The 18,457-nt window shown below is 43.7% G+C and overlaps 1 protein-coding gene across 1 annotated transcript in view; it reads right to left on the bottom strand.

Annotated features, from left to right (window-relative positions):
- Positions 1 to 18,457, bottom strand: part of LOC116357498 (ras-related protein Rab-26) — an 85,973-nt gene that overhangs the window by 28,581 nt on the left and 38,935 nt on the right. The window contains exons 4-5 of the mRNA XM_031805347.1: positions 12,484 to 12,550; positions 2,056 to 2,108 (exon numbers count right to left, since the gene is read on the bottom strand). Coding sequence (XP_031661207.1) covers positions 2,056 to 2,108; positions 12,484 to 12,550 — 120 coding nt within the window. The remainder of the gene's footprint in view (positions 1 to 2,055; positions 2,109 to 12,483; positions 12,551 to 18,457) is intronic.

The raw sequence follows: 18,457 nt of genomic DNA, 5'->3' as shown, positions 1-18,457 counted from the left end.
TGTGGATGTAGACGGGCTGTCATGCGTGCATTATGCAGGCAGGGGTCCATCAAACTCAAATGGGAATAGTTGATTTATCATACTGTGATCTGCACGAACACATAGGTAATAAACATAAATATGGTACTGAGATACGGTATATGAATGAGAAAGGGGAGGGAGTTTACAGTGAAAAGATGAAAAATATATATACAGTACCAGTCAAAAGTTTGGACACACCTACTCATTCAAGGGTTTTTCTTTATTTTTTACTAATAGTGAAGGCATCGAAACTATGAAATAACACATATGGAATCCAGTAGTAAACAAAAAAGTGTTAAACAAATCAAAATATATTTTAGATTATTCAAAGTAGCCACCCTACAAAGTAGTTCAAATAACAGAGACATCTCAACATCAACTGTTCAGAGGAGACTGCGTGAATCAGGTTTTCATGGTCGAATTACTGCAAAGAAACCACTACTAAAGGACACCAATAATAAGAAGAGACTTGCTTGGGCCAAGAAAAACGAGCAATGGACATTAGACCGGTGGTTTCTGTCTTTTGGTCTGATGATTCCAAATTTGAGATTTTTGGTTCCAACCGCCGTGTCTTTGTGAGACGCAGAGTAGGTGAATGGATGATCTCTGAAAGTGTGGTTCTCACCGTGAAGCAAGGAGGAAGAGGTGTTACGGTGTGGTGGCACTTTGCTGGTGACACTGGTGACACTGTCAGCACACTTAACCAGCATGGCTACCACAGCATTCTGCAGCGATACGCCATCCCATCTGGTTTGCGGACTATCAATTTGTTTTTCAACAGGACAATAACCCAACACACCTCCAGGCTGTGTAAGGGCTATTTGACCAAGAAGGAGAGTGATGGAATGCGGAATCAGATGACTTGGCCTCCACAATCAGCCGAACTCAAGCCAATTGAGATGGTTTGGAATGAGTTGCACCGCAGAGTGAAGGAAAAGCAGCCAACAAGTGCTCAGCATATGTGGATACTCCTTCAAGATTGTTGGAAAAGCATTCCAGGTGAAGCTGGTTGAGAGAATGCCAAGAGTGTGCAAAGCTGTCATCAGAGCAAAGGGTGGCTACTTTGAAGAATCTCCATTTTTTTATTTGTTTAACACTTTTTTGGTTACTACATGATTCCATATATGTTATTTCTTAGTATTGATGTCTTCACTATTATTCTACAATGTAGAAAATAGTAAAGAAAAGCCCTTGAATGAGTAGGTGTTTGACTGGTACTGGCCATATGAGATGAGTAAAACAGCATGTAAACATTAAAGTGACTAGTATTCCAAATTGTGGGAACATGCAGGTCTGCAGCTACACAACATAGCCTCTTTCTTTGATGCCATTTAAATAGCCCATGTTTAAACCCCCTGTCGCCAAGACTTCTTGTCCTTTAATGTTAATCAAAAGACTGTAATACGTCTGTGGAGAAGACTGAAGGGGTGAAAAGATGAGGTTACATCAAATGGAGTCGAAATGACCTCAAATTCACAGTCTCGTTGGAGAGCAGCCTGTAAAATCCGAGAGATGGCACCATTTTGTGGCACAGCTGATCTGTTTCACCATTTTGGAAAATAACTACCTGGGATTTACACCTACACACTCCCACCATCATCATCACCATCACCATTATAATCATCAGAACCATCTCTGACCTCACCATGAGCTCTATTTCAAAATGGTATATTACAAAACAAGACAGAGCTATTATAATGTAATACTACACAACTTACTGTAACAGCTTATCAAGTCACCTCAAATCAAACAAATGGAGGGAGAAAGACACCGTGTGGTGGTTAGATGAGGCAGAAATGGAGGGAGGGGGAAGGGATGGAGTAGGTTAGACAGTAATGGAGAAACGGAGGGTGAAAGTGGACATAGACGTCAATGAAAGAGCAATGAAGGAAGTGAAGAGAATGGCGGGATGACACTGGTTAGACTATGCCAGATATATGGAGGTGGGGGGAAGGAGATGGAAAGATGAAGAAAAGAAAAGCCTTTATATAGTGTTAAAAGTTGATGAGCCCCGCAGACAGGACTGAGTCTTACCTTGATGTTGTCAAAGGAGGCCTTGTTAGTGACGTCGTAGAGCAAGAGGAGAGCTGTGGAGAGGACACAGACATAGAGCATATCAACAGGCTATCTATGGATGGCTTCCACTAGGATCACTATGATAAGACTCGATAGAAAGTAAAGAGAAAAAAAACTCAAATGGAAATATGTATTTGTGGACTTTTTAAATTGACCTCTAATATCTGGTGTGATGTCATGAAATGAAAACAGGAAATAGAATAGTGTAGAACTTCCATCTGAGGTTGGAAATTATGAATATAATCACATAATCAGCCGAGACAGAATGATCATGCTTAGACCAGTGAGCTTGCTATATTCACAGCCCAGATGGCAGGTACCACAGTGATATAACAATATTCATCTATACATAACAATCATGACATTTCCACCTTTTTGAAGACAATACAGTACGTACAAATTTAGAAAAATAATATTGTCCTCTTAGCTCATGTAACAGTGACATGACAGCCTGTACATAACATTTGGTGCCAGAAAGTATACCTCACATAAGGGTGTACGGGAAATCACTCCACAGGGACAGCTTTTTGATCCAAACCCCTTCTCTAACCTCACGCTCCGCACTTCCCTTTGTCATTTCACACTTTTTTTTGGGGGGGGGGGGGGGGGGGGGGGTCTCTGAAGGGTGTATAATATGCTGTAATTACCGCATGTCTGGGTAGAATGGAGCTGTAGCCTGCTCTCTCTCTCTCACTGATAACACTGAAAGGATTATTTACACAGGAGAGAGAGGAGAGAAAGAGAGAGAGATGTTCTGTCTACTGGTGTATACAGCCTTGATCAGAACAGTTCTGAATGCAGCCGTCTTTATCGGCCTCTAACAGACGAGTGAGAGGAGAAAAAACACACCTCCTTTCCTCTCCTCTGCTTCACCCTCTCTGACCTCTTCTGTAACAGTGAGAGGTACTGTAGAGATGGAGGTCCCAGTGGCGACTGAGGTAAACTATCACTCACTTCATTTGTGTTTATTCTTCATTTGTATTTTATTCAAAACATCCCTAATTTGTCTGAGAAGAAGGACACCTCTAATGGAGGGCTGAATAAAATAAACAATGCAAAACTATTTGTCTTTGTGTCACGCGAAGCGGAATCCAAGAGCCCAAGAGCAGACTCAGACGAGGTAACCAAGGTATTTATTGAAACAGGCCAGTGCAGGCCAGGTGAAGCCCGAGCGGGTTGCTGGAAACCAGGTGCGGAGGCTAGAGCGAGAGGTGTGGAGACAGGGTAAGCAGGTTCTGAGGGGAAACGAAGAGAGTGTAGAATCCAGGACAGAGTAGCAGGACTGATGAGAAGTCGGACTGGAGACAGGAACCAGAGTCAGAGCGGGCAGAACTGTAGCGGAGAGGAAAACAGCGTCAGGCAAGGGAAAACAGGCACAACATGAACAAATGGCTAGAAGACTGACTGAGCAGAGATTATGATCTGGCAGTGTGGAAGTGGCAGGACTGAGTATTTGTAGAGCTCTTGATTATGGAACAGGTTGCAGCTGGTGGGGATCTGCTCTGACTCCAGCACACCTGTCTCTGCCCACACACACAGGGAGAGGGAGCGAGCACTGGGGGAGTGGCGGAAGGTCAAGGCAACACCGGATGAATACTAGAGAGCATGGCAGTAGCAGATGTGACAGTAGCCCCCCCACATCCAAAAGCCACTGGACGGTATAGGCAGGATGGTCATTGACGAGCCGAGGGGGTGGAGGAGTTGCTGCAGGAGGAGACAGGGGACTGGAGCAAACAGGTTTAAAATCATGGACACATGGAAGGTTGGGTGGATCTTAATAAGAGAGTTTCAGGTGCACAACAGAGAGGTTAATGACACGATCAATCTCAAAGGGACCAATGAATCAGGGGGCAAGTTTCCTGGAAGGCACTTTCAAGGGCAAGTCTTTCGACGAGAGCCATACCCTTTGGCCTGGAGTGTTTCCTGGTGAAGGCACGGTGAAGGACAGCCCGGGCCCTCCTCCAGGTGCAATGACAACGGTGCATGTGGTCATGGACTGAGGGCACTACAACCTCAACCTCCTGGGAAGGGAACAATTGGGGTTGGTAGCCCAGAGCACACTCAAAGGCTGACATACTGTATCTGACCAGGCGTTGATGAGGGTGTTGTGGGCATATTCCACCCAGGGTAGCTGAGCACTTCAGGAGGAAGGGTTAGCCGAAGTCACATAGTGTAGGGCAGTCTCCAGGTCCGGGTTGGCCCGTTCGGTCTGGCCGTTGGTCTGGGGGTGATATCCAGATGAAAGACTAACTTTAATACCAAGTGGTGAACAGAAGGATCTCCATACCTGGGATGTAAATTGGAGTCCCCTGTCTGAAACGATGTCAGTGAGAATGCCATGCAGCCGAAACACATGGGATACCAGCAGGTCCGCAGTCTCCCTGGAGGATGGAAGCTTGGAGAGGGGAATGAAGTGAGCCGCTTTGGACAATCTGTCGATAATGGTGAGGATGACTGAGTTACCGTTAGATGGGGGAAGGCCAATGACAAAGTCCAGAGCTATGTGTGACCAGGGGCTACTGGGTATGAGAAGAGGGCGAAGCAAACCGGAAGTGGGTTTGGTGGAGGTTTTTTTCCGGGCACAGACTAGGCTGAGACGAACTCTAGGATGTCTCTCTCCATGGTGGGCCACCAAAAGCGCTGACGCAGGAAGGCGGCTGTCTGGTTCATGCCACGGTGACAGGTGAGGTGAGTAGAATGGGCCTACTGAAGAACTTCAGAGCGAACTGAATCTGGAACAAACAGAGCCTTTCTAGGACCATTACTTGGGTCAGGCTGGTTCTACTGAGCCTGGCGAATACGGGACTTGATCTCCCAGGAGACAGCGGTAACGATGCAGGTGGATGGCATAATGATTTCTGGCTCGGAACCTGTGTTGTCTGCGGCGAACTGACGGGAGTGGGCGTCAGGCTTGGTATTCTTAGATCTGGGGCGATAAGTGAGTGTGAAGTTGAATCTTCCAAATAACAATGCCACCTGGCCTACCGTGAGTTCAGACATTTGGCGGTCTGGATGTAGGACAGGTTTCTGTGGTCCGTCCACACAATGAAGGAGAGAACCGAGCCCTCCAACCACTCCTCAAGAGTCAGCTTCACAGCCAGAAGTTCCCGCCTACCTATGTCGAAATTCATTTCTGCAGGTGAGAGCTTGTGGAACAAGAAAGCACATGGGTGGTGCTTCTGATCAGAGGAGGAACGTTGAGACAGAACAGCACCTATCCCAGTGTCAGAGGCATCCACCTCAACGACAAACTGGAGTTCTGGGTCTGGCTGGGTGAGGATCAGAGCGGAAGTGAAGTAGTGCTTGAGTTCCCGGAACGCTGCCTCTGCCTCGGGACCAGTGGAACGGAGTGGAGGTGGTGGTGAGAGAGGCTGCCAAACAGCCGTGTGGGTTCTTCCCTCTCTCTCCGACGGTTGTCAATGTGGATGGCGAGAGAAATGAGCTCCTCGAGTCCATCAGGCCCATCCCTGGACACCAACTCATCCTTGATGGTCTCAGTGAGAGTGCTCTGGAATTCTCCCTGAAGGACCTCCTCATTCCAGCCGATCTCAACGGTGAAGGTGTGAAACTCGATCTCCATCTCAGCGACACTATGGGAGCTGAAATCTTGGCCCGGTTGCTAGTATCAGCGTAGGGTTGCTGCTCGTATACCAGCGAACATTGAAACAAAAAGGCTCTGCAAGCTCTCCAAGCTCGGGGACCGGAAACGAACTGCTCACGGAGCAGAGGAGGCGAACTAGGGGCTGGTTGTGAGCTCCGGGCTAAGGTTCAGCCCTGCAGGTCAGACAGGCTCCGTGAAAACTCCTTGATGTGCTCCAGAAGGGTTTTCAGGGCTTGGTCATGTTGCTCGAGTAGGGTGCCTTGGCAGGCAAGAGTTTGGTGGAGAGGATCTGTCTTTGGCCAGATGGTACTGTCACATGGAACAGATGAACCCAAGAGCAGACTCAGACGAGGAGACTGAGATGAGGTAACCAAGGTAATTTTTGAAACACGGGGGAAGATTGAGCCAGGTGAAGATCGGGCGGGTTGCTGGAAACCAGGTACGGAGGCTGGAGTGAGAGGTGTGGGGACAGTGTAAGCAGGTCCGGAAGGGAATCCAAGGGAGCGTAGAGTGGGGAATCCAGGACAGAGTAGCAAGACTGACGAGAAGTCGGACTGGAGACAGGGACCAGAGTCAGAATTGTAGCGGAAAACAGCATCAGGCAAGGGAAACCAAGCACAACATGAACATGGCTAGAAACATGGACTGACTGGAGAGAGAGAGAGAGAGAGAGAGTTAAATTGATGCTCCCAGGGGTTCCCAGTCACCGACATCTGAGACTTGGAACTCAATATATTTAAATAATGGTCATTTTTCTAAGGGAGTGACTCAAGATGCATTAAGGAAATGGCCAATAATGGCAGGTGGTGTTCAAATTGTTATCCTTTGTACAACACACACAGCTAATCTAAAAGACCCACATACAACACCGTATAACCATTAAAACGTCAAAGGAAAAAAACATCAGACAAACATCATGTACCCCAATGCATCAACCCAGTGTAAAACACCTGTCAGCTGCTAGCCATTGAGAATAGACGGATGCTATGCGCTTGACAGTGACAGCTGTTTGCCCATTTCTCTGTTGCTTAAGGGGGGACTAGGGCTAGGTGACAGTGATAAAGGGTGTGTGAATGGATGCCAGGATCCAGAAAACAGACAGAGAATGCTGCCTTCTGACTGTCTGTGTATTTGTCTGTCTGTATGTCTGCCTGCCTGTCTGTCTGTCTGTCTGGATCTATATCTGAAAAGTGCTAAGTCACAACCACCCACATGTACAGTATATCAACAGTTAATCCTCATCATCATTTCACAATGGAAACATTGTGATAACTGTTTCCAGTTACCAGTTATTTTGGATTGTTAATCAAATCAGACTAAGAAATTACATAGAAAGTATAATGTGCATTAGAAATGTGCAACTTAAAATACATGGGATATCCCATCACTTCAATATGTACAGTACCTTCAGGAAGTATTCACACCGCTGACTTATTCCACAAAATGTTTGTTGTGTTACAGCCTGAATTAAAAATGGATTTAATAGATGATCTTTCTCACCCATCTAGTATTCAACCCCCGAGTCAATACATTATAGAAGTACCTTTGGAAGCAATTACCGCTGTGAGTCTTTCTGGATAAGTCTCTGAGCTTTCCACACTTGGATTGTTCAACATTTTCCCATTTATTATTTTCTAAATTCTTCAAGCTCTGTCGAATTGGTTGTTGATCATTGCTAGACAACTATTTTCAGGTCTTGACATAGATTGTCCAGTAGATTCAAGTCGAAAATGTAACTCGGCCACTCAGGATTATTCACTGTCTTCTCGGTAAGCAACTCCAGTGTATATTTGTACTTGTGTTTTAGGTTATTGTCCATCTGAAAGGTGATTTTATCTCACAGTGTCTGGTGGTGTCACACCCTGACCATAGTTTGCTTTGTATGTTTCTATGTTTTGTTTGGTCAGGGTGTGATCTGAGTGGGCATTCTATGTTGGATGTCTAGTTTGTCTGTTTCTGTGTTTGGGCCTGATATGGTTCTCAATCAGAGGCAGGTGTTAGTCATTGTCTCTGATTGGGAACCATATTTAGGTAGCCTGTTTTGTGTTGGGTTTTGTGGGTGATTGTCTATGTTGATTGCTTGTGTCAGCACAGTTCTCATTAGCGTCACGGTCGTTATTTTGTTTATTGTTTTTGTATAGTGTGTTTCAGTATTCAGTGTTTTCTTTATTAAAATTCATCATGAACACATACCACGCCGCATTTTGGTCCTCCGATCCTTCACGCCTCTCCTCTTCAGATGAAGAGGACGACGCCCGTGACAGGTGGAAAGCAGACAAACCAGGTTTTCCTCTATAATTTTGCCTGTGCTTAGCTCCATTCCGTAAATTGTTTTATTCTGAAAAACTCCCAAGTCCTTAACAATTACAAGCATACCCATAACATGTTGCAGTCACCACCATGCTTAAAAAATATGGAGAGTGGTACTCAGTAATGTGTTGTATTGGATTTGCCCCAAACATAACACTTTGTATTCAGGACAAAAAGTTAATTACTTTGTCACATTTTTGTTAAACACTATTATTGCACACAGAGTAACTTATTGTGAGACTTGCTAAGCACATTTTTACTCCTGAAGTTATTTAGGCTCGACTTTACAAAGGGGTTGAGTACTTATTGACTCAAGACATTTCAGCTTTTCAAACATAATTCTATGTTGATATTATGGGGTATTGTTTGTAGGCTAGTGACAAAAATTCTCAATTGGAGAGAGAGAAAGTGAGAGAGAATGTAAGAAAGACAGTGAGAGAGAGAGCGAGAAACTGAGTGAAAATGAGAGACAGAAGGGGGAGGAAATAAACAAAGGTCATGAAGAAAGTGAGGAAGGGTAGTAGATGAGGATACTCTGCTACAGGGTTGAGAAATGTGAGAAAACATCCTCCACATATTTCCAATGGAGTAAAGCCCTGCTCCTTCACCCAGCGACCTGAACATCCTGGTTAACCTCTAAAAGTCTAACCAGTTGGGGGGAAGGGGCTTCTACTAAGCTAACATAAGGAATTGTTTTAAGAAGGTCCCACCATGAATCATTTAGCTATTTGATTTTTAATTTTAGGACCCCTTTAGGTATCAAAATGATCAAATATTGAATTTGGCCTTTACTTCTATAGCCCATAGAAATAAATTGAATAACACACTCATAAATGGCAAAAACAACAAACAGTCTCCCAAAAAAATCATAAGGAATAACATTTTGAAGTGTCTGTCCTATATCTAGCTCGGGAAATATTTGTGTTTTTATGAACACATAATCGCTTATTTTTGCTTATTTTTGTTGGCTCAAAACTACCTCCATACTTCCATTCATTTGTATGGGTTACAATCAGATGAGTCTGTGACACTTGTGGGGGTCGTAGAGCAAAACATCTTTTCGTGAGAGTCTCTCCTTTCCAAAGTGGGGTCCTATTAGTGTGTATCCCAAACGGTTCGGACGCTACAGACAGAAGTTCAGCTGTACCGACTTCAGATGAATCCCGTGACACTTGTGGGGGTCATAGAGCATCGTGTTCATAAGAGTCTCATCTTTCCATAGAGTGGTCATATTAGTTTGTAGGACGCTACAGAGATTTTCGTGAGAAGGACGATTTTTGGGACATCGCATGGTCTGACAAACATTGCTGTAGCTCAGCCGCCTTCCAACGCAGATGCTGATCTCTCTAGCTTAAACTGGCCGATTTTACGGGGATTATTTTATTATGTTACTTAGACTCTTAATGAATATGCAGCCTGTAGAGATGAGTTTGATGGATTACACTCTCAATGTTCCACCTGTCACCCACTAAGTAATTCCCTTCGTGCTTGGTTTTTATTTTCCTAAATTTCTCTCCTCCCTCCATCTCAATCTCGTTCTTCCTTTCCCTCCACGCATTTCCCTGTCCTTCCTGTTTTTATCTATTCCCCCTTCAATTTCTCTCTCCTCCTGCTGTTCCTCTCTCCTCCATCTCTCAACTCCTCCTCCCTCTGTTTCTCTCTCCTTCTTCCATCTCTCAACGCCATTTCTCTCTGCTTCCCCTGTTTCCCTCTCCTCAATCTGCCTCTCTCTCCTCCTCCCTTGCACCTGGTCCCCCTGAGATATGAGATATTTATCCCGGGGCTGCTGTTTGAGCAGGATGCATCGGCAGCCATTAGGGAGGAGAGGAGTGGAGCAACTAAAGATGATGGAGAGAATGAGAAAACAAGCCAGAGGAGGTGAGGAGGAGGGCACTGACAGTGCTTAGACTGCTGAAAACTGCACCAACAGTGCTGAGAGCACTCCAAACTGCACCGACAGTGCTGAGAGCACACCAAACTGCACCGACAGTGCTGAGAGCACTCCAAACTGCACCGACAGTGCTGAGAGCACACCAAACTGCACCGACAGTGCTGAGAGCACTCCAAACTGCACCGACAGTGCTGAGAGCACTCCAAACTGAAACGACAGTGCTGAGAGCACTCCAAACTGCACCGACAGTGCTGAGAGCACTCCAAACTGCACCGACAGTGCTGAGAGCACTCCAAACTGATCCGACAGTGCTGAGAGCACTCCAAACTGAACCGACAGTGCTGAGAGCACTCCAAACTGCACCAACAGTGCTGAGAGCACTCCAAACTGAACCGACAGTGCTGAGAGCACTCCAAACTGCACCGACAGTGCTGAGAGCACTCCAAACTGCACCGAGAGTGCTGAGAGCACTCCAAAATGCACCGACAGTGCTGAGAGCACTCCAAACTGCACCGACAGTGCTGAGAGCACTCCAAACTGCACCGACAGTGCTGAGAGCACTCCAAACTGTGATACTCCAAATCAGCCCATTCCATTTTATCTCTTTATCTCTATCAATCACTCACTCCTTTGTTCTTTATTCTTAATTTGTATTTTATTGAAAACATCACTCATTTGTCTGAGAAGAAAAACAACTCTAATGGTGGGCTGAATAAAATGAACAACAATGCTGAACTATGTTTCTTTGTTCCATGACAATCCTCTCTTCCTGTTACTTTTTTATTCTCTATCCCTGTGTGTGCCAAGCCTTCCATCAAGCCCCACATCAAGCCCCACTGCCACAGTTTGGCTGACATTAGTGACACAAGCAGGTACCTGCAAGCCACAATTCACACCTTGCTCACAGACCACTCTATTCCTCCAGTGCCACTCTGAAGTGCAATGATAAAAGTTGTATTCCTCAGCAAGCACTGACAAACAGAGACTATCAGCAGGTCTCCTAGTGCTCAGGGCAAATGAAACTGCCAAAATAAATTGTCACGTCCTGCTCCTTCCCTGACTTTTCTTCAATATTTATATTTAACATTGCTCACTTGTCTGAATTTTCAAATCACAAACAGAAAGGTATTTACGGGCTGTCTACCTGTTTTTTAAAGAGCTGTTACTAACTTAAGGGGTCAAGACAAAATGTACTGTTAAATTAAACATGCCAATGTGTGTCTATGATGTCTATAAATAATCTTGGAGTTGGTGACAGACTGACCACCAGGTCTAGACAGAATATGCCTATAATAACCTCCATATTGCTAAAGGGGTGATTTCCAAATCAACACATTTGAAATAATCTATTAATTTCAATGGTCAAGCCACTTGGTTGGAAGACCCCCCCTCCCCCTCCCCGTAGGCTAACAAGTACAGGGTCATTTCTGATTCCATGCTTATGTCTTTGCGTGCAGTTTGAATGAAGTCGAAGGTAGTTTTGCGAGCAAACTTGCACTAACGCCAGTCAGCAACTTCCTTCAAACTGCATGCAGAGACATGCAAATGACCTCCATGAGTTCATCTGACTATGAATAATAAGAAGAAGAGCTTAATTGTCAACATCTCACTCTATCCATTTTAATGCATGTCTCGGAAAAAATATATGCAGTACAAAGAAAGCAATTCCATCATATTTTTGCGGAGTAGTGGCACACTGCTACTAACTGAATATACAATCTACTTCTTCTCTAGATCTGCAATACACTTGACTACCAATACAACACAGCTTAACTGTATAGACACAACAATCAAGCCTCTTCTCAAATAGGAGAATGTTTACTTCATTTATCCTCACACAATCAAGCCTCTTCTCAAGTAGTCAAGTAGCCAGCATGTTTACTTCATTGATCCTTGACATGACTAATGAGCGCACCAATTTCCCAAACTGAACTCTTCTTCCCTCCAGCTTGAAAACAAGGCATGTCTGAGTCTCATTACAGTGGTGTAACAGAGTGGAGCCCAGCTCACCACCTCCACATCAGCAGGCCTCACAGCAGGCAGAGGAGAAACTGTCAGCAATCTGCTTATAGATTAGTAGTTTATTTATGTATGTGTGTCTGTCTGTCTGTCTGTGTAAGCCCGGTGTGGCGTGATTAACTGTGATTTCCTCTATCACTGTGCATCTGCCTGTTTGTGTGCATTCTCCCACACCTGATCAGGATGGCCTACAGCATCACATCTGTCTGGGCCTGACGGACCTGCTCCCGAAATAGCACGCCTGCATGCACACACAGACACACAGACAACTAGTGTTCTGTCTCCCGCTGTGTGAGAGGCAGGCTAATCAGCCCACCCAATGGTTAGCTTCTATCCTGCGGTGCCCAGGACACATGCAGAGGAGAACCAGAGCAATATAAATCCTCATACACACACACACACACACACACACACACACACACTTAAATATGAGTCACACACACAGCTTGATGAACAACCATCAGGCAATGTCTACCAACGGAGGAGGAGATGAATGGCAGCCAGGATATTGTATGGTTCTTTTTAAACACACACACACACATACACGCACACACACGCAGCTTACCATGAGCATCACGGTAGTAGGCGTGTGTGACGCTGCGGAACCTTTCTTGCCCAGCAGTGTCCCAGATCTGAAGAGGAGGACATATGACATCATCATTATCCCACTCTATAAGACTGTTCTTACTCATCAATGGGCCTACAGCAGCTCAATTAATGAACTGGTCAAAACTGAGGATATGAATCATGCGGATTAAATGTATTTTCCTCTCTGTGAAAATGTTTATGTAGTCTATTCATAGTCACAATGACTATAATCCACTTTGGATTATAGTCAATGGCAACACCACGCACTCTGCCCATCATGAAAAGGGCTTCTGCCTGTCTGGTTGAGTTACAGTAGAGTGAGAAATGGAGAGATGGTTGACAGACAGTGGATGTAGAGCCGGTGTCCTAACCCTCCTCCCTCCTCTCTGGCCCAGACCTCATCAGTGTTAACCTCTGCTCCTTCCTTGGCATGCTCTTTCTCTCACACACCATCAGTCTATCATCTATCTATCTATCTGACTGATGAGAGACAGGCTGAGGGCATGAATAATAATGTAACGAGGAAGAGAGGCAAGGGAGCTGACAAACATACATACACTATATAGACTAAAGTATGTGGACACCCCTTCAAATGAGTGGATTCGGCTATTTCACACCCGTTGCTGACAGGTGTATAAAATTGAGCACATCACCATGCAATCTCCATAGACAAACATTTACAGTAGAATGGCCTTACTGAAGAGCTCAGTGACTTTCAACGTGGCACCAACAAGTCAAGTATGGCAAATTTCTGCCCTGCTACAGCTGCCCCAGTCAACTGTAAGTGCTGTTATTGTGAAGTGGAAACATCTAGAAGCAACAACGGCTCAGCCGCAAAGAGGTAGGCCACACAACCTCACAGAACGGAACCGCTGAGTGCTAAAGCGCACACCGCGTAGAAATCATCTGTCCTCGGTTGCAACGCTCACTACCGAGTTCCAACCTGCCTCTGGAAGCAATGTCAGCAAAATAACTTTTCTTTGGGAGAATCATGAAATGGGTTTCTATGGCTGAGCAGCAGCACACAAGCCTAAGATCACCATGTGCAATGTCAAGCTTCAGCTGGAGTGGTGTGAAGCTCAAGTGTGATTGTTGTCTGAACTCAGTAATGGACACTATCAGTTCCTATAGCCGCATTATGATCACAGATTACACAATACTGATATCAATCTTTGGCTGACAAAAAGGTAAGGGATAATCAACGAGAGGCTATGCATTCTCTGGAAAACAATGAACAACGCGGGAGATGTGTTCCTCACCTTCCGCAGAGTTGCATTCTTTTCCAGAGAACACATAGAGCACCAAGTTGATTATCCCTTTTATACCTTGGCTATAATTTACCTCTAGAAATGTGTTCATTTGCAGGTAGAAATGTGTTCAACATCCACTGAAGTAGCTAACTGTAACGGTTTTCTTTAGGTGAAAGAGAGTCGGACCAAAATGCAGCGTTGTGATGATTCATGTTTGTTTAATGAAGGAAAAACTATACATGAATAAACTACAAAATAATGAAATATGAAAACCTAAATGGTCCTATCTGGTGCAAACACAGAGACAGGAACAATCACCCACAAACACACAGTGAAACCCAGGCTACCTAAATATGGTTCCCAATCAGAGACAATGACTAACACTGGCCTGATTCCGGCATAACAGATCAAAAACTGCTGGCCCGGGTCTGGCAGCCGAATCTGGCCCGAGTCCGAAATGAACGACGGTGCAGACCAGGCCAGAGTCATTCGGCCCAGGTCTGTCAGCCTGAACTAAACCAAAGCTGCCATTTTAGGGCAAGATCCACTCGATTCCACCCCCCCTCCCCCACCACCACTAAAAATGTATTTATATTACATTTAGGTAGTAATATCATATTAAATGTCGCTAGTAATATTGCAGCTATCAACCAAACTACGAATAACATAAACATGAAAAAAATACATTTTCTGATTTTAAAACTTTTATTTAAATAGACAAAATTTACTTTGTGTGGGTGTCATCCCTCAACAGGCACTACGTATGTACAGTGTCATGGATGTATCCATATAAATGTCACTAGAAAACAGCTTAAACAAATGAAATTGCAGGTACTTTGATGTTATTCTATCTGCAGCGTTGACGCGAGCGACTGTGTTAGCCATAGTTGGCTAGCTAGCAAGTAAGGGATAAGAACATTGCCTGCCTGCACAGCAATCAAACAAATAGAATGAACAACAAGTCCGCTTCTCTAGCAACCTAACCGATAGAACTAACAACCGGGTTTAGTGGAAGGATGAAATAGTATGAATTTTACTTGAAAACGTGTCATTTTTACCAGTAAATGTGTGCTTGTTTTCTTTGGCAACCGTGGAATAAGCTGGATAAACGTGTCCGCTCTCCAAATGATCTGGAACTAACTCGGGCAGAACCAAGTCGTCCAATATCTCCAGATAATGTACAAAGTGTCAGTGTTTATCACTTACAACGTTTATGTATGAGTGTATGTAAATATTTCTATGTCTCTCTGGGTCTATCTGCCCTTTCCTTGCTGTGTTCGGTCCTCTCCTTTTGCAAGCAGCAGCCACCTCATGACGAATTTCTCCATCTTTCCATCTGTAGCCTTGGAAGCGAAAGTGTTTCTCCCAACAGCACATTTGAATCACGAAAAAAACTAAGAAATAGCTAAAGAAATAGTCACAACAATTAGTCCGATTTTGACACCACAAGAAAATCCTAGGATTCACAATCCAGACCTCAAATGGGAAGCACATCAACACAACACAATAATCACAGAGGTTTTCAATTTCAACACTGAGTCAAATAGATCAATAGATATGAATATGTGCCTGTTGTAGCGCCCACCATGTGGTCTATCTGAATGTGCTTGACAGGGTTTGGAACATGTGTACCAAGTTTGGTTACAATACAAATATCCGTGTCTGATTTATATGCATTTATGTGCCAAATCGGCCCTGTGCTTCCGGAGGAGATATAATTTAAGGGCTTTTCAAAAATGCAAAATGGCGGAAAAGCCATCTTGGCAGACCTTGTGGGTTCTTGAGGCAAATTTGCTCCTTGTGAGAAGAGGGGCCAATGCACATAATTGCAGGACTCTATGTCAGGGATGGGCAATTGGCGGGCCACGGGCCGCAAAGACCTTGGATCAATTTCCCTTGGGAAAATAAAAATGTTCTGTGATCTATGTCATAATGGTATTCTAATTCCTGATTCTATGGTCAGGCCACTGTCTGTCTCTCACACCAGTCTTTCTTAACTTGTGTCCCCAGTACTCGTAGTTACAGCTCTCAAATGATAATCATATGGTCCTTGCTATTCAGCATCCTTTGGATGTCCCTACCCCATTTAAGGTAAGGTTAGGTAAGGGATTTGGTTATGTGTAAGGTTAGAGTAATGGTTAAGGTTAGGGTTATGGTTTAGGGTAGGGACGGCTCAAGGATCCCGGATAGCATTGACCAAAAACAGATAGGAGCTATGGATGCAAGGACTGGCCTAAAATGACATACCCAAATCTAACTGCCTGTAGCTCAGGACATGAAGCAAGGATATGTATATTCTTGATATCATTTGAAAGGAAACACTTTGAAGTTTGTGGAAATGTGACATTCATGTAGGAGAATATAAAACAGTAGATCTGGTAAAAGATAAAATAAAGAAAAAAACATGTTATTTTGTATTTTTTTGTACCATCATCTTTGAAATGCAAGAGAAAGGCCATAATGTATTATTCCAGCCCAGGCACAATTTCGATGTTGGCCACTAATGGCAGCAGTGTATGTGCAACGTTTCAGATGAACCATTGCATTTCTGTTCAAATTTTTGTATCAAGACTGCCCAAATGTGGCTAATTGGTTTATTAATAACTTTTCAAGTTCATAACTGTGCACTCTCCTCAAACAATAGCATGGTATTCTTTCACTGTGATAAATTGGACAGTGCATTTAGATTAATAACACGAATGTAAGCTTTCTGCCAATATCAGATATGTCTATGTCCTGGGAAATGTTACTTTTACTTACAACCTCATGCTAATCGCATTAGCCTACGTTAGCTCAACCGTCCCACCAATCCTGTAGAGGTTAAACAGGCCTGTGTTTGGTTCTGATAGGGAAGAAAAGTTCAACTATGAATGTATAACTTATTTTCTTCAAGAATCAATGGGTATTCAGTGCCTAGCAAAGGTATACACACCTTTTGAACAGTTTTCATATTTGAGATGGACTCCTTTTCTATCCAGCCACACCAGCTCAGGCTCAGGGTGCCAGCCTTTAGATTCACATTTTGATTATTTGGCGCATGGGGTACAAGTGAGGAATGGGGTCAGCTGGAAACAAATCATTCAACCTATAGAATGTTGTTTTCCATTTTACTTATAGTTTATGTTCTTATTTTTTTTAATAGATTTGCTTTCCAATGAAAGAAGACCACTAGCGTTCGACCACTAGCTAGAACTTTGTGACTCACTGGACATAGCTAGCTAGCATAGCTAACTGTGACTCTTAGCTAATGTTGACCGGATGCTTTCTTGCCTAGTCTTAGCTAGACTACCAATGTTTTACAAACAAAATCACTAGCTACCTCAATTAGCTATTAGCTAGCTACCTAATATCACATAGGCTAGACCCTAAATGTATTGACTTAGCTAGCTACCTCTGCTCTAACAGTTAGCTAAGATAGCTAGCAAACATTAATGTTAGCTGACTTTAATGGAGAAACGTTAACGGAGAAACAACCATGAACAGTCCAAAAATTAAGCTAGCTACAATCACAAACTAATTAGAGACAGCGACGCAATACAGTACTACAAATACAATAGCTATTTTGAACTGTTTGGTATCTTCTCCGGCTGGCCTCGACTGCTAACCAACTGACTGACTCTCACAACAACCGTTGGAAAGTCGGGCCAAGTCCGGCTCAAGATGCAAGGCAGACAGTTCGAGCAGCAGAGGCCACCACTGCGGAATCGTGTGTTTTTGGTTCCTTTAGAGGTAATGCTAGCTCCCTATTAAGGATACTTCAGGAAGTATCGATGTTGGCAATTGATGATACATGTATGCCGCTATATGCTATGTTGAAAATTCCAATCAGAGATTTGTAAAAATGTAAAAATGTAAAACTTTAATTAAACTTCGTCTATGTTCAGGTTTAGCAAAAAGCATAATTTACCCGTTTTAGATACGCTGTTTTATGTTCTTCTTTCTTCTCAGAATGCGCAGACAGCCCATAGCTACAGTCAAAAGTTCCATGCAGGGAAATGTTCAATGTCTCACAAATATGAGGTGTGCAAAAAATAATAAATGTGACATTAAGCAGACGCTGTTATCCAAAGCGACAGTATGCATGCATTCATTTTCAGTTCGTGGTCCCCTGAATTGAACCCACAATCATGACGTTTCGAGACCCATTATTTTTTCCATTGACTGTCATGGGCGTTATTTATTTAGCTATTTTAATAGGATATAGACTACATTTGTAACAGTTTAATAGGCTACTGCAAATATTCAACATGCATGGTTGTAGGCTGCATCACTCCTTCAGCCTAGGTAGCAGATTATCAAATGGAAGATATAGGCCTATATCAAATGGAAGATATAGGCTGTGCTCCGCGGTCAACTGGCACGCTACACTATTGATATCATTAGGCCATCGTTATTAGAAAATAAAATGTATCTACCTCATAGGCTACAACAACACAGTGCAATGATGAATGTCTTATTGTTAGTACATAAATATTGTCTAGGCTGTAAAATGCTAATTTGTATAATCGCTCAACATCCGTGTGTTTCGGCATGTGTTTCATGCCGAAAAATAAAACCCAGATTATACAACTACTTGGATCAGTTATGGGTTCATTCTCGACAGTTTACAAGGTCCAGAAAATGACATTAGGCTACACATATGGTGTATTTTGTCAGGATGTATCGACGTTGACAGAGAGGCCTACCATAGAAAAATAGGCT

Source organism: Oncorhynchus kisutch, linkage group LG25 (assembly GCF_002021735.2).
Source record: "Oncorhynchus kisutch isolate 150728-3 linkage group LG25, Okis_V2, whole genome shotgun sequence".
NCBI lineage: Eukaryota > Metazoa > Chordata > Actinopteri > Salmoniformes > Salmonidae > Oncorhynchus > Oncorhynchus kisutch.
Note: the sequence above shows the minus strand (reverse complement) of the source record. Positions and strands in the feature narration are given on the sequence as shown.